The 27,122-nt window shown below is 44.8% G+C and overlaps 1 protein-coding gene across 1 annotated transcript; it reads left to right on the top strand.

Moving 5' to 3' along the window:
- The first annotated feature begins 380 nt into the window (after positions 1-380).
- Positions 381-24,420, top strand: LOC144695635 (zinc-binding protein A33-like). Its single transcript, XM_078566546.1, has 7 exons — positions 381-1,004; positions 1,095-1,190; positions 1,284-1,517; positions 2,586-2,608; positions 6,100-6,102; positions 6,391-6,506; positions 23,867-24,420. The coding sequence occupies exons 1-7, from the start codon at positions 594-596 to the stop codon at positions 24,418-24,420; spliced, it is 1,437 nt and encodes a 478-aa protein (XP_078422672.1). The 5' UTR covers positions 381-593.
- The last annotated feature ends 2,702 nt before the right edge of the window (positions 24,421-27,122 follow it).

Here is a 27,122-nt window from a genome sequence, read left to right as displayed (position 1 = left end):
AAGTATTTTCGGACGACACGATTTCGTGAAAGGCGCTAAATAAATGCAGGTCTTTTTCTTTCTAGCGGTTAATTCAAATGGAATCTGACGGCCCGAATCGCTCTAAAGCTCTTCCCAGTGCATGTTATCAAAATAACTCCTTAACATTTATGGTAATTGATATTTTAGGGTGAGCGGCTACAATCATTAACAGAATTCAGTTTATGGATCGGGATTTACACCATGTTTCTCTGGATAGTTTATAACCGTCAGCAAGTTCCTCTGGAGCAAAGTGCGATAGAATCTCGAACCTCGACCGTCTCCGCCTCCTCCCTCTCTCCAATCTTTCTCTCCACCCACTGCCAACTCTCCATGGACTTTCACCCTCTCTGGCTGGGTTCAATCATTCTCCATTTTCTAAACCTGTGCATCGCTCTCACCACTCTCTGCCTTGTTTTCCCATGTAAAAGACTACGGCACATGGTTTAGTAATAATAATAACTACCCGAGCATGGAGGTGAATTTCGTCGACAAATCCGTGATCTGAAGGTGTTCGACAGCGCAGTAAAGTCGAAACTGAAACCGGATTGAATCAGCAGTTGTTGAGTGTGAACATGGCTTCTAAACAGCACGGAGAAAATTTCACAGAGGATTTAAATTGTTCAATTTGTCTTGATTTCTTCACCGATCCGGTAATACTGGATTGTGGACACAACTTCTGCCGATCCTGTATCACCCAGTGTTGGGAAAAGAAGGACATAAACCCCTGCCCGGAATGTAGAGAGGAGTTTCCGGAAAGAAACCTCAGGGTAAATCGGGCCTTAGCGAATCTGGCCGAGAAAGCTCGAAAATTAAAGCTGAATCCGGAAGAGAAAGAAAGTAAACTTCACTGTGAGAAACATCAGGAAGAACTGAAGCTGTTTTGTGAAACTGACAGGAAATTGATCTGTTTGATTTGTAGAGATTCGCGGGAACACAGAGAGCACCGCTTCCTGCCGATCGATGAAGCTGTTGAAATCTACAAGGTAAAAGGGGAAATATTTTATACACGGATAGTTTTATCACATTTTCATGGTCTAATACTCTCATTCTGTGATTTTCTCTCCCAATCCCAGGATCAGCTGAAATCTTCCTTAGATTCTCTCACAGAGAAGAAATCGGCGGTTCTAGAAACGGAACAGAAACAGAAACGGAAGATTTCCGAAGTTAGGGTAAGGTCTCCCTGTGCTGATTTTCTGGGATCTCGGTCAGTTTTGTTCCCTTTATCGCGGGACATTAATTATGTTTCGTATTTCATTTGGTAGGAACAGTCGAGCAGTCTGCAGACCCACATCACATCCGAGTTCACTAAAATGCACCAGATTCTCACTGAGAAAGAGCAGCGTTTTCTCAGAGATCTCAGGGAAGAAGAGGAGAGGATTCTAGAAGCAATGGCGAAAAACCTTCGAGAGGTTCAGGAGAATTTAAATTCTATTGAGGAGAAGCTCTCAAAATTTCAGAAACAGATGGAGCAAAAAGACGAGTTGATATTTTTGAAGGTGAGCGAACATATTGCGGGTCAGTTCAATGAGACTTCGCACAGTCACAAAATAACTGATAACTGAAATAAATATAGAATGTACTGAAAAAATAAAAACTGAGTTAAATAAATTTCTGTCTGTTTCGTGGCAGTTCTGTGGTCTCCCTAAAATAATCGGCTTCCACATTGTCTGCAGATTCCCGGGAATACTTGTAACCTCCCGAGAATGAATTTTCTTGATCTTCACACTTGCTTTGTGATTATTTCCGTGTTGCCAAGTTTAATTTTCTACTGGACGCCTATTTCGATTCAGTTACAGCTCATGTTCTGTGTGTGTGGGTGGGTCTGGTACGGTGTGTGAGAGTTACTGTGTCTGTGAGAGGGACTGATGTTGAGTTCCAGTTTATTTGACTCTCCACAATCTTCCTTCCAAAATGTATCATTTTACAATTCCGTGTTAAATCTCATCTGCTCTGAGTCTGCTCATTTCACCAGCCGCCCTGTTTATGTCCTCCTCAACTGTGTGCAGGTCAACTCATTACAGAAAGGATGTAATTGCATTAGGACACAGAGGAGATTTACGAGGATGTGACCAGGACTAGAAAAATGCAGCTATGAGGAAAGATTGGATAGACTGGGGCTGTTCTCCCTGGAACAGAGGAGGCTGAGGGGAGATTTGAGATATACAGAATTGTGAGGGGCCTGATAGTGGGTGGGGAAGGGCCTATTTACTTACCAGAAAGTTCAGTGATGAGGGGGCACAGCTTAAAGTTTTGGATAGAAAGATGAGAGGGGAGATGAGGAAAAGTTTTACCTCCAGAGGGTTGTGGGATCTGGAACTCACTGCCTGAAAGGGTAGTAGAGGCAGAAACCCTCAACTCATTTAAAAGCTGTCTGGATATTGACATCAAGTGCTGTAACCTGCAGGGCTGTGGACCAAATAATGCAAAGTGCGATTAGGCTGGGTGGTTTGTTTTTCATCTGGCGCAGACACGATGGGCCAAGTGGCCTCTTTCTGTGCCATAAACTTTCTATGATTCTAAATCTGTTACTTTACTCCTCACTGTTCGTGATTCATTTCTTTCAGGAGGAAGCTTGTTGGAAGACAAGGTAGGACATGCTCTCTACTGAAACTCTGCACAGTTTGGTAAAAATAATTCAGAAAGGTTTTGTTATTAATTTCTTTTCTAGTTACCATCGCAACATTAAAGGGTCGTTCATCGGGCGACAATAACTCTGCTTATGGTTTAAGAACTAGTTTTTTATTATGATGACATGCTTTCTTGCAGATAGTAAATTAGATTTCATATAACTGGTCTACATTAATGTATTAAATTACAAGATGCCATGCTCACTTGCAGGCTGCAGACTGCTGTTAGTGTGGCTGTGACCTTCTAACTGACCCTGAGAAAGCCACACCATCCATGTTTCCATGGTGTCGACCATCCGTGTCCCTGCAAGGCTCCTGACCAACCTGAGACAGTCACATGTTAAAGTGGGAATGGGTTTTGTTTTTATTCCAGTGAAGAATCTTGAGTTGTATCTCAACACCGACAAGACAGACCCAGCAGAAGTGGCGGCACTGTGGTATAAAGTTTGGAGGGAGTTGCCCTGGGAGTCCTTAACATCAACTCTGGAGCTCATGAACTCTCATGGCATCAGGTCAAAAATGGGCAAGGAAACCTCCTGCTGATTACCCTGCCACCCACCATCCGCCTCCCACTCCTCAGCTGATGAATCACTACTCCTCCATGTTGAAAACGACTTGGAGGAAGCAGTGAGAGTGGCAAGGGTGCAGAATATACACTGGATGGACTTCAGTGTCCATCACCAAGAGTGACTCGTTAATGGAACTCCCTCCCTAACAGCACTGTGGGTGTACCTACACCACATGGACTGCAGCAGTTCAAGAAGGCAGCTCACCACCAACTCTTCAATGGCAATTACGGATGGGCAATAAATGCTGGCCTCACCAGCGATGCCCACCCCTCACGAATGAATTTTAAAAAGCGTCACTACTGACCCGAAGGACATAACTGATACACTGGGTCTGTGGCAGGTGGTGAAGGAACCAACAAGGGAGAAAAACATACTTGACCTCATCCTCACCAATCTGCCTGCTGGACATGCATCTGTCCATGACTGTATTAGTAGGAGTGACCACCACATAGCCCTTGTGGAGATGAACTCCTGCCTTCAAATTGAGGATACCTTCACTCAAGACTGTGCATCCACGAGGCACAATTGGCCATTAGAAGCAACAGAATTATACTCAACCACACATTGTGACCTCATAGCTCAGCATATTCTGCACTTTACCATTACCACCAAGGCAGGGAATTAACCCTCATTCAATGAAGCGTGCAGGAGGGCATGCCAGGAGCAGCACCATACATACCTAAAAAGTTGTCAACCTGGTGAAGCTACAACTCAGGACTACTTGCATGTCAAACAGCATAAGCAGCAATTGATAGACAGAGCTAAGTGATTCCACAACCAACGGATCAGATATAAGCTCTACAGTCTTGCCTCATCCAGCCGCGCATGGTGGTGGACAATTAAACCACTAACTGGAGGAGCAGGCTCCACAAATACCCCCACCCTCAATGATTGGGGAGCCTAGCACATTGGTGCAAAAGATTAAAGCTGAAGTGTGTGCTCAGTCACATGTGCCAAGTGGAAGAGCTATCTCGGCCTTCTCCAGAAGTCTCGAGCTTCGCAGATGCCAGTCTTCAGCCAAATTGATTTACTCCACCTGATGTCAAGAAATGGCTGAAGGCACTGGATATTGCAAAGGTTATGGAGCTTGACAATATTCTGGCAATAGTACTAAGGACTTGCTCCAGAACCTGCTGCTGTTCCAATACAGCTACAACACTGGCATCTACCCGGCCATGTGTAAAATTGCCCAGGTATTTCATGTACACAAAAAGCAGGACAAATGTGACCCGGCCAATTACTGCCCCATCAGCCTACTCTTAATCATCAGTGAAGTGATGGAAGGGGTCTTCAACAATGCTATCAAGCAGCACTTGTTTAGCAATAACCTGCTCACTGATGCTCAGTTTGGTTTCCACCAGGGTTGCTCAGCTCCTGACCTCATTACAGTCTTGGTTCAATCATGGACAAAAGAGCTGAACTCCTGAGGTAAGGTGAAAGTGAGTGCGCATGACATCATGGCCTATTTTAATCGAGTGTGCCATCAAGGAACCCTAGCAAAACTGGAGTCAATGGTAATCGGAGGAAAACTCTCCCCTGGTTCACGTCATAAATAGCACAAAGGAAGATGGTTATGGTTGTTGGAGGTCAATCATCTTACTTCCAGAACATCACTGCAAGAGTTCTTCAGGGTAGTGTCCTATGCCTGACTATCTTCAGCTGCTTCATCAATGACTTTCCTTCCATCATAAGGTCAGAAGAGGGGATGTTCGCTGATGATTGTTCAATATTCAGCACCATACATGACTCCTCAGATATTGAAGCAATCCATGTTCAAATGCAGCAAGACATAAACAATATCCAGCCTGGGCTGACAAGTGGCAAGTAATATTTGCACCACACGAGTGCCAGGCAATGGCCATCTTCAACATGAGAGAATGTAACCATCGCCCCTTGATATCCCATCGCTTGCCATTACCATCACTGAATCCCCCACTATCAACATCCTGAGGGTTACCATTGACCACAACCTGAACTGGACTAGCTATATAAATACTGTGGCTACAAGCACAGGTCAGAGGCTAGGAATCCTGTGGTGAGTAACTAATCTCCTGACTCCCAAAGCCTGCCCACAAGACACACGTCAGGAGCGTGATGAATACTTTCCACTTGCCTGAATGAGTGCGGTTCCAATAACGTTTAAAAAGTTCAACACCATCCAGGACCATTAACTCTCTCCACCACTAATGCACAGTGGCAGCAGTGTGTACTGTTTACAAGATGCACTGCATGATTTCACCAAGGCTCCTTAGACAACACCTTCCAAACCCATGACTGCTACCATCTAGAAGGACATGGGCAGAAGATACTTGGGAACACTATTAATTGGAAGTTCCCCTCCAAGCCACTCACCATCCTGCTTGGAAATATATCAACATTCCTTCACTGTCGCTGGGTCAAAGTTCTGGAACTCCCTCCCTAACAGTACTGTGGGTGTACCTACACAACTTGGACTGCAGCGGTTCAAGAAGGCAGCTCACCACCACCTTCTGAAGGGGCAATTAGGGATGGGAAATAAATGCTGGGCTAGCCAGCGAAGCCCACATCCCATGAATGAATAAGAAAAGATCAGCACAACAGCAGAAATGTGTTTTAGCCTATAAGGCAAGTATTGACCTCGAACCACAAAGAGATATTAATATCGATGGCGAGGTATGTTTTAAAGTGTCTTAAAGGAAAAAGAGAGATAGAGGGGCAGAAGGGTTTGGGAAGGAATTTCAGAGCTCAAGGCCTTGGCAGCTGAAGGTCCAGCTGCCAATGGTGGAGTGATTAAAATCAGGGATATTCAAGAGGCCAGAAGTAGAGGAGCGCAGGTGTCTTGGAGAGTTGTGAAGCCGTTTTCAGCCTTTGCCTTTATTCTTCAAGATTTGTTTGTAATACAGCAAGTGGACAGGCTAAATGTTTATCTTCTCCTGTGATTTGTGATATACCGGCAACTAATCTGTTATCAGGTGACAGGCCTTTTGCAGGACATGAGTGTTTCCATCCTCTGCCCTTACATTTCCAAGTTATCTTTTGCTCAGTTTTAGAGACAAAATTTCACTTTCTACCACATTTGTTCTGATATGAAAAATGCTGAGAGATATGAATGTTGGGGTAGCTTGACCATTTAACTCATGTATAAAATATTCTAATAGGACAAATTCATAATGTCAACTGTTTAATATTTGCAGGATTAATGACGACAAATGCACACTCTCTGTGTCTGATGCTGCCCTGTCTATCAGAAAGGTCAAAGGCCCGTTGCAGTACACAGTGTGGAGAGAAATGATAAACTCCATTAACCCTGGTAAAACTCTTATATTAATTTTTCTAATTATAATTCCAGTTGAGAAGGGACTAAAGGGGCTCCAAAGTTCCAGATTAAATATTCACATTGCTGGTTGTTAATCCCTGGTGACTCTCTATTCCATTATTTTGCTTTCTGTGGGTTCCTCTGGGTAAGCGCCTGAAGCCATCAGCACTGTGTGTCAAAGCAGTGAAGGGATCTGTATAACCAGGGGAATAGAGCATGAATCTCAGGATGTGAAACTGAGTTTCCAGAGGAATTCTTTGAATTTTTTTTATCAATGTATTATCAGGAAGACATGCAGACTTTGAAGAGAATGTGTGAAAAGACAGTGAATATGGTAGATGGAATTAGACTCCTTAGACACAGGGAAGTGAGTCTGCACTGGAAAATGGAGGATGCCAGGGGATCTTATCAAACTATTCAAGATTCAAGTAGGACAGAGACGATAAACATTCGTAGTTTTCAGACAGTCACAGAGTCTGCACCCATGTCGGGATAACATCAAATTTAGAAAAGGGAGAGGACACAGCGGTTTGGATTGAACAAGGTTGATTTTTTGAGTGACCCCATTGATCAAGCATCTTGTGAATCAGTGAACCCACTGCTCGGTCTACGAATTTGATCAGACGCCCAACCCATTCTGAGGGTTGAGCTGCAGTAAAATGTCAGTGGCCAGTTTGTCATAGGTCTGTTGTGTGGAAAGGTGCTCGGTGATCCTTGTTGGACGGTGGTGGATGGTGGGCGGTGGCATGGGAGAAACAGGAAATCCGATGTTCCTCCAGTGGTAGTGGTACCACTGGTTGTGGTAGTGTGAGCATCATAGGATCATATGAAGTAGGAGCAGCAGTAGGCTATTTGGCTCATCAAACCTGCTCTGCCATTCGATAAGAACATGGCTCATCTAACTGTGACTTGAACTGCCTCTTTTTCCTGTCCCCTATATGCCTTAACTCCACTGTCAATCAAAAATCTGTTTAACTCAGCCCTGACTATATACAACAGCCTTGTCTCCATTGCTGTCTGTGGAAGAGAATTCCCAAGGCTAACATCCCTCAAAGAGAAAAAATTCCTTCCCATCTCTGTCTTAAAAGAGAGACAGACCCCTTATTTACAAACTATGTCCACCGCTTCTAGATACCCCGACAAGAAGAATCATCCTCCCAGTATCTACCCTGTCAAGTTCCCTTAGAATCACATGTTTCAATAAGATCACCTCTCATTTTTCTGAACTTCAAGAGTACAGGCCTAAACTGTTCAACCTTTCCTCATAAGACAAATCCTTCATCCCAGGGATCAGCCTAGTGAACCTTCTCTGAACTGCTTCTAAGACACAAACGTAACTCCCTTTAGTAAGGGAACCAAAATTGTGAAGTGAGACATAGTCCCATAAGGCAATAAGCTGCTCTTTCATAGAGGTAGACAACTGATGGTGAGCTTAACCCAAGGGTCACCACACCTCAGGTGAGGGATGACATTGATAATGCAGGGCCTTTATAGATGACTGAGCCAGTACAGGAATTAATTCTGCACTGCTGATATTACAAACCAGCTGTCCAGCCAATTGAGCTAACCGACACCCAAACTGTACTGTTACTCTCACCAATGATCTGTACAGCTATATCGAGAGTTCCCCACTATTATACTCCATCTCCCTTTCAATAAAGGCCAACATTCCATTTGCTTCCTAATTACTTTCTGTACCTGCTTGGGGAGGTAGAAGGAAAGTGGAGCTGATGCCACAATCAGATCAGGCACAACCTGATTGAAAGGCGGAGCAGACTCAGTGGCAAAATGGCCTACTCCTGCTCCTAATTGTCCTGTTCTTGTGCCAACCTTTGTGATTAAGATACAAGATCTCCCTGTAAATCTCCATTTAAATAATATTTGACTTTTTAATTCTTCCTGACAAAGTGGACAACCTCACATTTTCTCACATTATACTCCAGCTGCCAATTTTTCCAACTTACTTAACCTATCCATATCCCTTTGCAGACACTTTTAACCCCTCCTCACAACTTGCATTCCTACCTATTGTATCATCAGCAAACTGGGCTGCAATATAATGTCTTTTTAATATATCATGTCTATTGATCGTAAATAGTTGAGGCCCAAGTACTGATCCTAGTGGCACTCCACCAGTTATAGTTTGCCAAACTGAAAATAACCCTTTTATCCTGACTCTGTTTCCTGCTAATTAGCCAATCCTCTCTCAATGCCATTTTATCATCCCTAAAACCATGATCTCTTATCTTCTGCAGTAAACTTTTATGTGGCACTTTATTGAATGCCTTTTGAAAATCAAAATACACTACGTCTACTGGTTCTCCATTATCCAACCTGCTTGTTACATCATCAAAGAACTCTAATAAATTTGTCAACACTTTCATAAAACTATGTTGACTCTACCTGGTAATATAATGATTTCAAAATGTCCTGCTACTACCTTTCAAATAGTGGTTTCCAGCATTTTCCTAATGACAGATATTAGACTAATTGACCTATAGTTCACTGATTTCTGTCTCCCTCCTTTCTTGAACAGTGGTGTTACATTTGTAGCTTTCTAGTCCATTGTGACCTTTCCAGAATCTAGGGAATTTTGGAAGATTACAATCAATGCATCCACTATCTCTGCAGTCACTGCCTTACAGATCCAACTATGCAAGTCATCAGCTCCAAGGCTCTTGTCAGCCTTTAGTCCCATTAGTTTTCTTCCGACTTATTCTCTAGTGATTGTTTCAAATTCCTCTCTCCCATTTGCCCTTACATCTGCTTGAAATGCCAGATGGGGCCCAGGTTTAACACTTCATCTGCAAACTGGTATATCCAACTGTGCTGGTACACCTAACACAGGGAACTGTGTTCCCTGGCAACACAGCCATCGAAGTGCATGCACCTGCCTGCAGTGAACAGTTTCTATCCCCCTAAATAACCTGCCCCCTACTACAATTGCATTCCTTTTTGCATTTGGATAGCTTCCTGCACCACTGTGCCATGGTCAGTTTGCTCATCCTCCCTGCATTCATACTCTCATCCATACAAGGTGCAAGAGTTTTGAATGTGTTGGACAATGACAAGGGCTGGACTTTCTTGTCTGACTTTCTTCCTTGTCCCTGACCACTGAGCAAATCGGAAATACCTAAGGGCGTCACTGCCTTCTCAAATAAAATGTCCTGCTAACTTTCCCTCTCTCCAATGCATTGCACTGTCCAAACTCAAATTTCAGCGGATCAACTAAGATCTGAGGTTCCTCAGGCTGCAGACACTTACTGCAGATGTGGTTGCCGTGAATCAGACTGGTAGCCTCCAGTCCCCACCTGCTACAACTGCATCCCATCACCTGTCCAGCCCTTTTTATTTTGTTTTTATGTAATTGATTAGGTTTCAAGTTTAGAATATCACTCAGTGATTACCCGTGGTTATATTCTCGATTTAAACTAATTCACACTATAATTTTAATATCTCCCCAGTATGAGTTTAAATTAGAGAGAGAAAAAAACTCAACAATTACCTACTTGCACACGTAGTTACTACCTTCGGGATTCGGCTCTCGGGTCTTGCTGTCTCTGGTTCCTTTTCCTGCAGCATTTTTTTTGTAAAAAGGGAAGAACAGCACCTCCTCCCTCACTGCACTGAATTCTCGAATTTACCTAATTCCGGATTTAAGCACTTGGTCTCGCAGCACTCAGTCTCCAGCTGCACCTTTGTGCAGTGTGCTGAATATACGCTGCGGGATTAAGTTAAAGCAAAGGAGAAGTGAGCAACAGCGAGAACAATTAACCTAACTTCTTGACAGAGAGGAATCATTACAAAAAAGAAAAAATAATACCTTGCATTTAAATAGTGCCTTTGTGCCCACAGCCCAAAATGCTTCAGAACCAGTGAAGAACATTTGAGGAACAGTCATTGATGTAGTGTAGCAAATGAGGTAACTAATTTGTGAACAGCAAGGTCTTAGAAAGAACATCGTGATAATGATGAAATCATCTGTTTTGATTATGTTTATTTCAGGATAAATATTGGAAAATTGAGCAGGACACTGACAGAATGAACTGCTTGTATTATTTCTGATGCAGTTATTAAAAGACCATATTTCAGTCCATTCTACAGACTGTTCCCTTGTGTGGAGCTTGCGCTGCTCATGCACCACTATCCAATGGAAGACCAAGAGTGCATTGAGACTACTTGTACAGCAGAGCTCTCCAGTTTTCATATTCAGCATGGCTTGTCCTATATTTAATCTGGCAATGCTGCATACCTTTGTAGATGCTACATAATTACTACACTGGCATTAGAGGGAACCAGATGGTAATACTGTTTATGATTCTGGTGTAAAACTGGGGAATAGTGAGATGTAAATCTCTCTTGGCTACTCTATGTCAAGGGTATTGCAAGTAAGTGATGTGTTTTTGACTGAGGGCATCAGGAACATCAGAAGGTCATTTAATGAGCAGCTGGAAAAAGTTCTAAATTCAAATCGGATAGCACAGCCTGGGCTGGGAGAGTGGAATTTTGAAAGTTGAGGAGAATGAGATCTCATTTGGATACGGTTGACATTGTGGATATCAATTTTTATTCTTTCTTGGTATGTAGATGTCATTGGCAAGGCCAGTATTGGTTTCCCCATTCCTAATTATTCTTGAAAAGTTGGTGATGAGCTGCCTTCTTGAACTGATCCAGTCCATGCGGTGCTGATACACCCAGAGTACTGTTAGGAAGGCTGGTACAGGACTTTGACCCCTTGACAGTGAAGGGTCAGTGATGTAGTCCCAAGTCAGGATAGTGTGTAACTTTGAGGTTGTGGCCCTGGTTATTTATCCACCTTCAAGCATGTCAATCCCTCCGTTACTTCCTCCCTCACTATGCTTATTGTATCTTATATTTCAAACTCCTCCTCTTGAACTAGAATGCCTGCATTATTCCTCTCTTTAGTGAAGACTGAGACAAAGTATGCATTGAGATACCTACCCACATCCTCAGCATCAACGCACAGGTTACCATGTACATCTCTGATGGGTCCTACCCTTTCCTTAGTTATTCTCTTGCTCTTAATATACTGGCAAAACATCTTATGGTTTTCTGTGATTTTGCCTGCCAATATTTTTTCAAATCCTCTCTTTGCTTTCCTAATTTATATTTTTACATCACCCCTGTTCTTTCTATACTCCTCTAGACTTGTGTCAAAGAATAAAGACAGCAAATGCAGGTTACTTCAGGAAAGAGAACAATTTATTAAGCACTGAAATGTACAATGGCCATTGGGAGCAGATCACAACAGATCTGCTCAAAGTTACAGTGTTCAACAAGCAGTATTTATACAGTGGCTCCAGCATATTCACACACAGCATATTCACACAGTGATCCTATTAACTTGAGTGATCTTATTAACTTGACCTTCTTTATTCTCTTATAATTATATCTATGTTAGCTAATTGATTTTGCTTTCCCATACAGTTTCTTGATTGTCCCTTATCTCTCCTAACAATGTACTATTCATTCCATGAGACAACATCTGATTTTTATCCTTATAATCATGTAACAATTAGGTAGTTATACATCAACCATTATCAGTGCATGCAGTTATATCTCACAATAGGTCAGGTAATTGGTAAGTTAACTAAGTAATTATATCAGATGCAAGACAGACAGTTTTACAAAGATAGACAGTTTACTACAAGACATGTTGCATCAAATTAGAATACAATCAACAGCCTATGAGACTTAGAATACAAAGAACAGGGAAGTTAAAAAAACAAGCTGGCCACCATACTTACGTAATTAATCGCGCACAAAGTTCATTTTATTCTGGCTATGCTCCAAGAATACTTTCCTGGTTTTCATACAAAACTTACAATTTAATTTTAACATTTATCTGCACGCATATAAGGTACAAGTTAAACATAGTCAGGATTGTTAACATTTTCATGTCTTCCTCCTTCTTGTCCGTGGTGGGTTTCGGTAGGCTATGGGACAACTGGCTATTTTCTTAGCTTACTTCCTCTTACCTCTCTATTTCCTACCCCGTAATATTTTCTTTCTCACTTGCTACAATATTCAGCTTTTTGTGACTGTCATGAGTTTATTTTTCTGCTTTATCTTGGCCTGTATGCTTCTGGATAACCAGGGGGCTCTAGATTTTGCAGTATCATGCTTTTTCTTTGTGGGCACTTGTCCACACTGTACTCGTAGAATCTCGCTTTTGAATAACTCCCACTGATTTGACAACATTTTCCCCTTTAATAGCTGTATCCAGTCTGCTTTCACCAGTTCACCTCTCAGCTTTCTAAAGTTTGTCTTCCTCCAATTTGGAACTTTTACTCCTGTTCTCTCTTTGTCCTTTTCCACAATGGTGTTAAATCTAATGGTCTTATGGTCATTATCTCCAAAATGGTCACCTGCTGCTACTTGATCCACTTGCTTAGCCTCATTTCCTAATTTTAAATCTAGAATTGTGCCCCCCTCTTGTTGGGCTTGTTACGTGCTGGCTAAGAAAGTTCTCTTGAATGCAGTTCAAGAATTTTGTGCCCTTACCACTGTTCTCATCCCAATTGATATTAGTGCAGTTGAAGTCCCCAAATATTATTGTCCTATTGTTTTTGCACTCAGACATTTGCCTACATATTTGCTCCCTTCAGCTATTTGGGGGTCTGAGTACACTCCCAATCGTGTGCCTGCCTCTTTGTTATTTCTGAGCTCAACCCATAATGGCCTCATTTGATGCTTCATTTTGTATATCATCCCTCCTCTCAGCTGTCATTGATTCTTTAACCGATAATGCTACACCTCCACCTTTTTTATCCCCATCTCTACCCTGCCTGAAAACTCTATATCCAGGGATGTTGATCTGCAATTTTTGCCCCTCCTTAAGCCAAGTTTCTGTTAGCGATGATATCATGCTGCCATGTGTCTAACCAAAGTGCATTGGAAATCATTAATAGACCATTGCTTGTTTAGAGCATGAGGAGAGAGAATAGAATGGGCCTGTGTGCTGGACTGTGATGAGGACTGTGAGGTGATCCATGTGAAGCATCAGCAGTTCTAACTGCCCTGTGCAGTGTCCATGCAGGAAAGAAGTTTACCTTGGCTGTGGGTGCCACAATGACAGATCATGGTCTTCCACTAAAGCTAAGGCCCATCTCGGACTGAGACTTGTAGGGGTCTCTGAGATGAGGGTTGGGGGGTTTGCACCTCAACAATGCATAGTTCAGGTGAGGCACTCAGTGAGTGGACTACAAATTAACCTCTAAACTTTTGGCATGATAGAGATGTCACGGGATATGGGATTAATGTGTGAGTGGCAACCGGGGGGGGCAGGAACAGGATCATCCCTCATCAACATGCATGGAGCAGCGATTGCTCAGGACCAAATGGGGTTCTCATGCTGCTCCTCCCTGTCTGGTTCTGTTTGAAAGAGCTCTCTGCCAGGTCGACTCCCCTTTGAGAGCAGGAGTCAGGATTAGCAAGAGCCAGCCTCAGGGAAGTCAAGTGACCATTGGCCTGACCACAGGGTGTATCACAGGCAGTGCTCTTATCTACAAATGGGTGAAAGGCAATGCTGGAGGTGGCTTCGTATATCCCGGGATGTGGTTGCTCACATCTGCGAGCTTCTCCACAACGAGCTGCGGCCACAAGAACTTGGAGGAAATCCATTGCTGGTGGTGTTGAAGGTCACCCCACCTTGAACTTCTATAATAATGGATCCTTCTAGGGCTTCATTTGGGACCAATGCGTCAGCTCCCAGTCAGTGACACACAAGTGTATTCAGAATGCTCAATCAGGATAGCACACCAATTTAGACAATTCCACCTGGCTCCTGAAAGCCAGAATGAAAAAGTTTTGAGAATTGCAGCAATCCCATGTCTCCCGCTCAGCAGTGCAGAATTCACTGCTCACGTTACCTTGAGAGCTCCCTGGCAACAGCCTGTCACATTCATCATTTGAACGAGCAGGTGATATGTGATCATAGAAGACAAATCCTGCATGGTAATGTTCGATTCCCAGAAAGATCTCATGATGCATACATTCTGGATCACTCCCGGGTGCCAAAGGTTTGTGAAGGACCATGTCAGGGTGACATGAGTGCATCTCTGGCAAGTTTAGATTTGACATTCCTTCCAATCTGTCATCTACAGGACTTTTTCAGTGCATTGGTGAAGTCACAATTCTACTTACAGTTGCCTGAGTTTGCAGGAGACCGGAGTGCTGTGAAGATCCTAATACGCGCTTTTGGCACCAGGGTTCTGCATTTTAGCATAGTTGACCGCACGCATGGCTCAAACCAACAGCAGGTATGATGTCACTACCACAATTTAATTCTGCTCTCATAAATAAAGGTACATTTGAGGAACCTAAGGTCAGTAAACAAGAAGGTGCTGGGGCCTTCCAGCCAGCAAAGGATAGAAAAACAAGAAGTTCAACAAATGTCCTGGCAGCTTACTCTGCCTGGAATCTGGGAACTATCAGATTGGAATGGGCCTGTCTGCCACATCATATTCCAGATATAGCCTCTGCATGTGGTTCGGCCACATCCTGGCCCTCCCATCCCCTTCATTGTCCTTCTCATCGGAGCAGACATCTCGCTCCCCCATGTCTCCTTCAGGCAATGCATCCCCCCTTTGTGACACGAGGCCGTGCAGGGTGCAGCAGACAATGATGATCTGAGACATTCTCAGTATTGGAGAGCCCTGCCTGAGCAGTCCAATCTGAACCTCATCTTTAGGAGCTCAATCACCTGCTCAATCAGGGACCTTGGGGGAGGTACAGGCATCATTGTATCTCCTCAGCAGTACTCTGTGGATGGTGAACTGGCATCATCAGCCATGTTTGCTGGGGGCATCCCTTGTTCCTGAGGATCCAGCCCAGCATTCGCCGAGGTAGTTCCTTTAATACCCTCGATACTCTACAGAGAGACCATTGCCTTGGTAACATAGAAAGACTAACCACATGAGCCCTTGTCAGGCATGACCATTCAGCTGGGGGGATGGAGGTTTGGAGTCACGAGCTGGCTGCATTCCACCACTCATGCCCCTTGGAGGCATCCACCACACTTTCTCCATTCATCTCTGCCTCTGACTGCAGCTGATGGCGAAAAGCACAGAATGTTTGGAGCTCCATACCTTGCTGGAATCTCGATGTGATTAGACCCATGAATCGGGCATAAGCCTGCTGCTGTGTGAGCTTCACCATAGAGAGGAGAACACGACTGAGCATGGATGACATCCAGTTACCTCATAATTATTAGGATGTCCCTTTAGTCGGCCATTTGTGCTGACCTTGAGCTCCACCCCTTGTGACCCACCCAATATCAACTTTCCTCTCTCCTCTGTCTCCCTTGAACTTCTCGTTACCCTGGACCCTATTCTGATCCACCTCCACATGCCTTCTCCACCCTCAATTCTGATGAGTACAGACCCAACCTTCTCAACCTCTCAAAATCTTTATTAACCTGCCAAGCAATAATATATACTTACAACACCAGTTGTTCAGTAAGATCCACGTGTCAGGGCCCGTTCCCACATGGCCAGTCTGCTGAATGAATTCTTCTGCACGACTTCCTGTGATTGACCACGTCACGCTTCCCTGGCTGCAACAACACTGTCCTTGTGGCTGTGGCTTTCTACCTCTTTTTGACCCTGATCCCTTCATATATAAGTTAATACCTCGATTCAGGTCATCCAATTGGGTTTCATGCCTTATCAATCCCACCGTGGCTGTGCAAGGCCACCTGCATGTGGTCATTTTCTGTTCTCAGCAGGGGATATCTCCAGGTGCATGCCAGCTATGGATTTAATATCTGTATCTTGATAAGGCAGGAAGAAAGCCATTCTCACATATCCATTGTCTATGAAAGTTGTTGTAGCTGGAGTGTCTGTTGGTGAGCCACCACCTCAATGATATGTTTGAAATGTCTGTGTGTGTGTCCCTGTTTAGTTAAAACTGTCTTTATTTTTAAATGGTTCAATAAGAGCTTCAGAAAGGGTAAATTTTGTTTGGTTGGTAACGCAATATGAGAAAATCAGACAGCAAATCAGTAACCCAGTTTACATCGTGCTCAATATCAATTTCCATTGGAGTTAATGGAAACAGATATTGAGTGGAGTGGGTTCCGAGCTGCTACTTCATTGTTGTCCGTGTCACACAACCACCAAGGGCAAATTTCACCCCCTACCCCTGTGTCTCCATGTCACCTTGGAGCCCCTGTTGGTGACTCTTGATCACCTTGCGTGTTCGGAAATCAGAATAACAAATTTGTTCCTTGTGTGCAAGTGCACAGGTATAGAAAGGAGCAGTTTCAGGGGCAGTATATGCACCAATGAACTCTTCAAAAAGGCCTCAGGAGGAGTATTTTCTGCAATTCTGGGCACCACACTTTAGGAAGAATGTCAAGTCATTGGAGAGGGTACAGGGGAGATTTACCAGCACAATATCACTGATGGGAGACTTCAGTTTATTGGATAGGTTGTATAAGCTGGTAATGCTCTCCCTGGAACAGAGAAGTTTAAAGGGAGATTTAGTGCAGGAATTTAAATTATGGGGGTTTTATAGAGCAGATCGGGACAATCTGTTTACTCCGGTAAGTGTGTCTGTAACTAAAGGTCAGGATTTAAAATAATTACCAAAAGAATTAGAGGAGAAGTGAGGAAAAATTAAACCTCACAGACTATTGTCATGATCTGGAGCTCATTGTCTGAAAATGTGGTGGAAGCAGATTCCATAGGAACTTTCAAAAGAGAATGGAGCATGTTCTCAAATGGACTAATATGCAGGGTTCTGGGCAAAAAGCTGGGCTGTGAGATTAAATTGGACAGCTCTTTAACAAAGCCTGCACAAGTACGACGGGCTGAATGGCCTGCTTTTGTGCTGTAAGATTCCACTATCCAGCCCAACTCATAATTGGGTTGAGATGTTTTCAATGGACTAGGGCAGTCCCGAAAACAGGCGTTAGGCGCCATCCATCTGCTAATGTTGGTGCTGTTTTAGTCCAGATATTGTGATGTCCTGAGACTCGAGCCCTGAGCCTTGGGTTTTCTGGACATGGATGTAGGTGGCAGTGAAAAGCTGAGCACATTTATTTTCCTGTTTACAATATGGAGGTGGGAGTGGCAGCAGTTTTTCCCTTGGCTCCTCAGTGCTCCTGTCCACGCTGGATGACACAATGCCCCCCTCTCCCACTGCTGCCTGGCCCCTACACAGTCTGCTCTCCCCTACCCACTGTCTCCCCAATATCGCCCACCCAAATCTGCACTTTCTCCTCCTGCTTCTCTGCTCTCTCCCCTCCTCCACCCTCTATACTCGCCACCTACTCCCTCTTCCCTCACAGTCCTCTCTTCCTCGCTTTCTTGCTCCCACGCTCCCTCTGCTTCCCCCCCTGCAGATTTTCCTCACAACCCTCCTTCCCCACCTGCTTTCTCTCTCACCTCACTTTCCTGGCTCCCTGCTCCCCTCCACCTCCTTTCCTGTGCCCTCAGTTCTCTCTCTCCGCCCGTAATCACACATCCTCCATTCCCCATCCATCCTTTCTCTCACTCACTTCCCTCCAGTCTGTTTCCCCTCCCCATTCTGCTCTTCCTCCCCCCTCTCGGTGCCATACTCTGTGTCCTCCCCTCCTGCACACTGTTCCTCGCAATACCCCCTCCTTTCCCTCCAGCTTTTTTCTCCCCTCCCTTTCCCATGCTCTCTCTCCTCTCCACGTCCGAACCTCTCTCCTCTCCCCTTTCCACCATCATAGCCCTCCCCCTCCAGAATTGTCACTGCCCCCTCCAGCTATCTTTGAATGGACAGAGTGGAGCCACTCACCTTCCCCCCACACCCCACCCACCGCTCCCAACCTCTCACACCTCCATCAACCTTCCACCCTCCCCTCCGCCTTCCTCTCCCCTCTCTCTTTTCACACATTCTCTCTCTCTCTCTCTCTTCACGTTCCTGTGTTTGGGTTGCTAATCTGTAACTTGTGGAGTGACACAGGGATCAGTGCTGGGGCCTCAACTATTTACAATCTACATCATTGACTTGGATGAAGGGACCAAATGTATGGAAGTTAATTTGTTGATGACACAAAGGTAGTTAAGAAATTAGCTTGTCAAGAGGACATGAAGAGTCTACAAAATGATTTAGAAAGTTTAAGTGATAGTTAAGATAGCGAATGGATCATAACGTCCGAAAACATGAACTTGTCCACTTGGCAGGAAGAATATCAAGATAATATATTATTTTAAAGGAGAGGATAAGTCAATCTATATTGCTGGAGTTCTGACTGTGTATTTTCAGTCTGGTTCGGTTGTAAGTTCACACTTGTGGGAGTGACCTTTGTGTTGACTGGAGATTGTAACATTTAAGGTTCAGAATGTCCCAAGGGTTGATACATTCAGGTCCTGTCTCAGGGCAGGGGGCTGAACCCTGCTGGGAGATCACAGGTCACAGGTCAGTTCAAGGGTCAGTGAACAACAGTTTGTGTTCAGTTGTTTTTAGTTTAAAGAGTTGGGAGCAGCAATTGGTGCAGCAACTCAGCTGAGGAGCTGGGACCCTGCCTGTGTTTAGATGCTGGAGTCGAACTGCTGTCAGCAGGTTGTAGTTTGCCTTACAAACCACCAGGAGACTCAGGTACAGGCCACGGATGTTTATTAATGATTCAAGCGGACGCAGGGAGAGACAGCCTTGGGCAGTCCAATACTGAGCTGTACAGATTACAGCGAAATCACCTTTTATACGCAATTAGTTACAGACTCATAATCTAATCTTGTCAGTTCACAATCACATACTCAATGAGGCCTTTGGCTTTGGTCACTTAATCCCCGTGTGTACAGACGCTAGACATTGTTTTCATCCTCGCAAGACCACCATATCTTGCTGATTGTTCAGGAGTCTGTGCCTCCTGACTTCAACACCCACTCACTCCCTGGCCTTGTTCTTTGTTCTACTGGCTTGCCCTGTCTCATTTCTTATTCTGTCTAAAACATGTCTGCTGTTCTCCTCTTCTGCCTTTCTGCTTATATTTTATTTTTACTAAAAAATTCTAACTAAAATCGTTTAACCCTTTCAAGATGCTGGAGTAGAACTGCTGTTGGCAGGAGTAAATCATCCAGCCCTTCGAGCCCATTCCGCCATTCAATGAGATCATGGCTGATCATGCATTTCAACACCATTTTCCTGCACTATCCCCGGATCCATTGATGTTTTTAATATGTAGAAAACTATCCATTTCAGTCTTGCACATACTCAATGACTGAGCCTCCACAGCCGTCTGGAACAGAGACTTCCAAAGGTTCATCACCCTCTGAGTGAAGAAATTCCTCCTCATCTCGGTCCTAAATGATCTGCCCCCTGGTCTAAAACTGTGTCCCCTGACTCTAGACCCCCAGAAGCATCATTCTGCATTTACCCTGTCAAGACCTGTAAGAATTTTGTATGTTTGAATGAGATCACCCGTCCTTCTTTTAAACTCCAGAGAGCAAAGGGCCCATCTATTTAATCTTTCCTCATATGACAATCCCTCCATTCCAGGAACTTATTTGTGAAACAAAAACAGAATTACCTGGAAAAACTCAGCAGGTCTGGCAGCATCGGCGGAGAAGAAATCAGTTAACGTTTCGAGCCTTCATGGCCCTTCGGCAGAACTGCCGAAGTTCCCAGTTCTGCCGAAGGGCCATGAAGGCTGGAAACGTTAACTGATTTCTTCTCCGCCGATGCTGCCAGATCTGCTGAGTTTTTCCAGGTAATTCTGTTTTTGTTTTGGATTTCCAGCATCCGCAGTAGCTTTTAGCCACTTATTTGTGAACCTTCATTACACTCAGCCTACGGCAAATATATCTTTCCTTAGGTCAGGAGACCAAAGCTGCACCTAATAGTCCAGGTGCAGTCTTACTAAGGCTCTATATAATTGCAGTAAGACACCTTTACTCCTGTACTCAAATCCTCTTGTAATAAAGGCCAACATAGCATTTGCCTTCTAAATTCCTTGCTGAACCTGCATGTTAGCTTTCAGTGACTCATGAACAAGGACAGTCAACTCCCTTTGACATTCAACATTTCCCAGCCACTCACCATTTAAGAAATACTCTGTATTTCTGTTTTTCCCACGAAAGTGGATATCCTCATATTTCTCCACATTGAATTCCATTTGCCACATTTTTATCCACTCACTGAGCCTCTCCAAATCCTCTTGTATCATATCTGCATCCTGCTCACAGCTAACACTTCCATCTAATTTTGTGTCATCTGCAAACTTGGAAATGTTACATTTAATCCCAACATCCAAGTCATTGATATGGATTGTGAATATCTGGGGCCCAAGTACTGATCCTTGCGATACCCCTCCAATCACAGTCTATCCACCTGAAATGACCCATTTATTCCTACTCTCTGTTTTCTGTCTGTAAACAAGTTCTCAATCCATGCCAGTACATTCCACCAAATTGCATTTGCTTTGATTTTGTTTGTAAACCTCTAGTGTGGGACCTTATCAACAGCTTTCTGAAAATCTAAATACACCCCATCTCCTCCAGTTACCCTTTACCTATTCTGCTAGTTACACCCTCCAAAAACTCCAACCGGTTTGTTAAACATGATTTCCCTTTCATTAAATCCATGTTGATTCTGACCAAGCTGATCACTATTTCTAAGTGTCCTGTTATCACATCCATTATTATAGATTCTAGCATTGTCCCTACGACTGATGTTAGGTTAACAGGTCTGTAGTTCCCTGTTTTCTCTCTTCCGCCTTTCTTAAATAGTGGGGTTACATTTGCCACATTCCAATCTGCAGAAACAATTCCAGAGTCTCTCAAATTTTGAAAGACGACCACCAATGCACCTACTTTCTCTGCAGCCACCTCATTCTACATTCTGGGATGTAGATCATCAGGTCCAGTGGATTTATCTACTTTAAGTCCCATCCATTTCTATAGTACTATCTTTCTTACAAATAATATCGTCTTGCAGTTCCTTGTTGATATTTGTCCCTTGATCCTCCATTATTTCTGGGAGGTTTTTAATGTTGATCATTGACATTTGGGTGGATTATGAGAAAGTTCATGTGATTTGCCTTGGTCGTGTCTGTCATTAAACATGCAGCTTATGGTTTTTGTTTGACCATTATTTTCCTGTTAATTCATGTTTACCTCATGTTAATTCTTTATGTTAGAATATAAGATAGATAGTATTATCTGTTTGCTTTGTTGAGTCTTGGAGAGTAAAATTTGTCTGTTTGTTTCAAAACATGGAATCTTATGGATTTATCCTCTTAAAAAGTTATTGGGATTTCAAATTTGGTCTACTAACAGAAAAAAGTTAATGGTCACTAACCAGATCATAACCAAATTTGAGGGTCTTGCCCGGGACTGTAACAAATTTTGGGGTCTGGCAATGTACCAAGAGAGACGGCAGAATGCAACAGTAGAGAGGGATCTGGGCATTCTGGTACATGAATCACAAAAAGTTACTTTGCATGTACAGCAAGTGATCAAGAAGGAAAATGGAACGTTGATATTTATTGCAAGAGGAATCACGTATTAAACTATGCGATTGTTGCTACACCTGTACAGGGTCTTGGTGAGACTGCATCTGGAGTCTGTGTACCATTTTGATCTCCTTACTTAAGAAATGAGATAATTACTTTAGAAGCAGTTCAGAGAAGGTTCGCTTTATTGCTTTCTGGGATGAAAGGTTATCTTATGATAAAAAGTTGAACAGCTTTGGCCTTTGCCCATTGGAGTTTAGAAGAATGAGAGGTGATCTTATTGAAAGAGATTTGACAAGGTGGATGCTGAGAGGATCTTTCCATTAGAGAGGAGCCTTGAACTAGGGGATAGTTTAAAAATTACGGGTCTCCCATTTAAGACTGAGATGAGGAGTATTTGTTTCCTGTCAGAGGGTCGTTAGTGTTTGGAATTCTCTTCCCCAGTGAGCAGTGGAGGCTGGGTCGTTGAATATATTCAATCAGATCAGGCACTATCTTGTCAAATGGTGGAGCAGGCTTGAGGGACCAAATGGCCTACTCCTGCTCCTAATTCTAATGTTCTTGTAATTTAATTTTGTTTGGTACCTTACAGGGTCAGATTGTATACAACCTGTGTGGTGACATTTTCGCTGTTTCACGGAAGTATCACTCCCCACCCACTTTCTCTCCAGCTCTTTCTCTCCTGTCCCTCTATTTCCTTTGCCTTTCTCCTCAACCTTACATTTCACCCCCCCCCACTCCCTTTCTCACAATCTCTCTCCCCACCCTACTCTCTCTTTCCACTCCCTGTCACTCATGCTGTCCCCTACTCATGCTCTCCCCCTTCTCCCCCATCCTTCTCTCTACCCACACTTTCTCACTCCCCTTGTCCCCACACTCTCTCACTCACCTCCCACTCTCCCTTTCTCTCTCCCCCTTTAACTTCTGCTCTCCTTCTTACCTCTGCCCTTCCCACAATCTTTCTCTCTCCCATTCCACACCCTCTCTCTCTCTCTTCCTGTCATGCACTCACCCTCCCATCCCTGCTACTGCTCGATCTAACATCAGTCCCTCCCACCCTCTACCTCCATTCCCCATCCATTGTCCCTGTCAGGCCCTTTCACTCTCTCTTCCACCTACCCAGACAAAGTCTCTCTCTCCTTCCCCTTTTCCTCATCATTCTGCTATGCCTCTCCCACACCCTCCCCTCCTCCCACACTGTCCCTTCCCTCTTCTGCACTTTCACCCCTCCCCCTTCTGTTATCCTTCCTGTCTTGCACATTCTGTCCCCTCTCCCACACTCTCTCTCAGACCTTCACATTCTCCCTCCCATCTTTGCTAGCCCTCCCCCTCTCTCTTTTTCACTCTCCCAGATTTGCATTCACCCTCCAGTTCTTGCTCGCTCTCTCTCACACCAGCACATTCTCCCTGCCTCCCTACTGCTCCATCTCGCTTTTTCAAAACTACCCTCTCTTGCTGCCACCCTGCACTCTCTACCCCTCCATCTCACTCTCTCACATCCCCACACATTTCCTGCCACCCTCCTGCTCTCTCTACTCCATCCTTCCTTTCTCATCCACTCTCACAATCTCTCTGTCATCCTGCTCTCTCTCTCTCTCTCCTGCTTCCATCTTCTCAATCCCTCCTGGGCTCACTCTCTCCCACCTCTTCCTCTCCCTCACTCCGCTCCCACTCTCCCTCTCCAAGCTCCTGCTCCCTCCCCTCCTCCACTCCCTCTTCTGCTGCCATTTTCTCTCCTTAACTTCACCTCCCACCCCTATCTCTTTCCAGTTCCCTCTCTCCCTGTCTCTGCTTCCCCCTCTGCTCCCTCTCCCCTCTCCCCCTCCGGGCTCCTTCCTCACACTCTCTCCCCCTCCCCAGCCCCTCTCTCTAAATCACTGACTGTGTTATTTTAACTTTCCCCCAGCTCCAGCCTCTCTGACTCTGAATCTGAACACAGCCCATCCCCAGCTCATCCTGTCTGAGGACCGGACCAGGGTGAGACTCGGAGACAAACGGCAGCGGCTCCCTGACACCCCGGAGAGGTTTGATCCCTGGGAATGTGTCCTGGGATCAGAGGGATTCACATCAGGGAGACATTACTGGGAGGTGGAGGTGGGGGTGGGGGAGACTTGGTGGTGGCTCGGAGTGGCCCGAGAGTCTGTGGACAGGAAAGGGGGAATCGCCATGAAACCCGAGTCCGGATTCTGGGTTGTGGAGCGGGATCCTGGATATGGTTATTTTGCCATCACCTCCCCCTCATCGACCCCCCTCACCCCGAGTGTGAATCTCCGGAAGATCGGGGTTTTCCTGGACTATGAGGGTGGACAGGTGTCATTTTACAATGCGGACAACATGTCCCATCTCCACACTTTCACCCACACTTTCACTGAGAGAATCTTTCCCTTCTTCAGTCCGGGATGGATTATTGGTGGGAAACACTCGGCACCGCTGACAATCTGCGGGATTAAAGGTCACTAACGGATCCATCCCATAATTTCACACCGGCTCCCTGCCTCCTGCCAGCTGTAAACTGATGGGTGTCGGTCTCAGTCACAGGTGGAGAGAGAAGCCAGGTTAACATTCCGGATATAAACCCTGTTTGGGAACTGGGTGGGTGGGGGTCCCTGTGTGTGTGGGGAGGGTGGGGGTCCCTGAAAGATCAGCGAGGACCTCTGTAGGGCTGGGGGAAAGAAGGAGGGGGAGAGAAGAAACAAATAGAAGCTCAATTGCAGAGAGGAACTTACTGGGTAGAATGAGCTGTGAACTGCAGGAACCCGGTGACCTTCCTGCCTGTAATGTTGCTCCACAGGCGGAAGGTGGTGGGACATCAGCGTGTTTGAGATGTTTCAGTTCAGTGATTCTCAAACAGGGGTCCGGTGAGTCTTTCCAGGCGGTCCAAGAATTAATTTCTCCAGAGGGTGGGAGAGAGAGAAAAGCACAAGAGGAAGTGAAGTTGGGGAAATAACAAGCTCCCCGCTTTGTATAAATTCCCAGGAGTTAGTGTTATTCCTGCATGAGCAGCTGTCAAGATTTCCACCCCCAAACCTCCCGAATTCTCCCCTTCGTCACGGTGATGGACATTTCGGCTGTCATGGTTTTCAGCGGTGAGTCTGACATTTCCTTTCGGTCGGAGGGGAGGGGAGGGAAGGTGGGAGACCAGCTGCTGCTGTGATCCTCGGCTGTCTTCAATTTGGGCTCAGGCAGTGAGCAAGTGCCGTTATCATGCTGCCTGGCCTGCTGTGTGTTTCCATCATTTTCTGTTTATATTAATCTCTAGTTGGTTTGTTTCTTACAATGGTGATAAAACTGTCAGTTTGATTTCAAACTCTCACCATGTTTCAATAATGCAACTTGCTTGAATGATTACATAACACTGAGAAACTGGACTGGGTTTGTACAGGTCTGTAAAAGCTGCCTTAAGACTGTTTAAATTTGTAAATGACGTGAGATTGCTGTGAATATTGATTTGACAGCCTATCTCTATTGAAGATGATGTGTAAACTGATCGGGTTTCTCTCCCATTAACAAACAATGTTTAACCGCATGTAAATCAGTTCAGTTGCTGCACTAGAATGTTAGTGGAGGCAAAGTTAGAGCAGATTTCCAGCATCCGCAGAATTTTGCTTTTATCTTAAAGTTATCACTTATCTCTGGTTTGTCTGTTTACCTGTTTTATTAAAAACATTATTAAAGCTCTCTGTGCATGTAACCTGTTCATATTATGGCTATTATATAGAATTATAATTTACACTGGGGGTCCATAATTACATTCGTAAATTGTTTCTTCAAACAAACATGCCTGAGAACCACTGAAATGGAAGCAGGTTTTTTTTTGTCAAAAAGGACACAGTCTATCATTAAATCCAAGAAGCAGAAACTAAACATGTTGTTTGTTTTATTTACAAATTGCTCCAGAGTCTAGATCCTTCCAGCGTCCATTCCAGATTCATCAGGGTGATTTTAAGAGCCTCCGTCTGGCTGAACTTGTTCTCACACTGAACAATTTCTCCTTTAACTCCTCTCACTTCCTCCAAATAAAAGGTGTGGCTATGGGTACCCGCATGGGCCCCAGCTATGCCTGTCTCTTTATGGGGTATGTGGAACATTCCTTGTTCCAGTCCTACTCCGGCCCCCTCCCACAACTCTTTCTCCGGTACATCGATGATTACTTCTGTGCTGCTTCATGCTCCCGTCGGGACCTGGAAAAATTTATTAATTTTGCTTCCAATCTCCACCCCTCCATCATCTTCACATGGTCCATCTCTGACACTTCTCTTCCCTTCCTTGACCTCTCTGTCTCAATTTCTGATGATAGACTGTCCACCAATATCCATTACAAGCCTACCGACTCCCACAGCTACCTCGACTACAGCTCCTCACACCCCGCTTCCTGTAAGGACTCCATCCCATTCTCTCAGTTCCTTCGCCTCCGTCGCATCTGTTCTGATGACGCTACCTTCAAAAACAGCTCCTCTGACATGTCCTCCTTCTTCCTTAACCGAGGTTTTCCATCCACGGTCATTGACAGGGCCCTCAACCGTGTCCGGCCCATATCCCGCGCATCCTCCCTCACGCCTTCTCCTCCTCCCCAGAAACATGATAGGGTCCCCCCTTGTCCTCACTTATCACCCCACCAGCCTCCGCATTCAAAGGATCATCCTCCGCCATTTCCGCCAACTCCAGCATGATGCCACCACCAAACACATCTTCCCTTCACCCCCTTTGACGGCATTCCGTAGGGATCGTTCCCTCCGGGACACCCTGGTCCACTCCTCCATCACCCCCTACTCCTCAACCCCCACTTATGGCACCTCCCCATGCCCACGCAGAAGATGCAACACCTGCCCCTTCACTTCTTCTCTCCTCACCGTCCAAGGGCCCAAACACTCCTTTCAAGTGAAGCAGCATTTCACTTGCATTTCCCCTAACTTAGTCTACTGCATTCGTTGCTCCCAATGCGGTCTCCTCTACATTGGAGAGACCAAACGCAAACTGGGCGACCGTTTTGCGGAACACCTGCGGTCTGTCCGCAAGAAAGACCCAAACCTCCCTGTCGCTTGCCATTTTAACACTCCACCCTGTTCTCTTGCCAACATGTCTGTCCTTGGCTTGCTGCATTGTTCCAGTGAAGCCCAACGCAAACTGGAGGAACAGCACCTCATCTTCTGACTAGGCACTTT

This window comes from Cetorhinus maximus, chromosome 21, assembly GCF_964194155.1.
Source record: "Cetorhinus maximus chromosome 21, sCetMax3.hap1.1, whole genome shotgun sequence".
Taxonomy (NCBI): Eukaryota; Metazoa; Chordata; class Chondrichthyes; order Lamniformes; family Cetorhinidae; genus Cetorhinus; species Cetorhinus maximus.
Note: the sequence above shows the minus strand (reverse complement) of the source record. Positions and strands in the feature narration are given on the sequence as shown.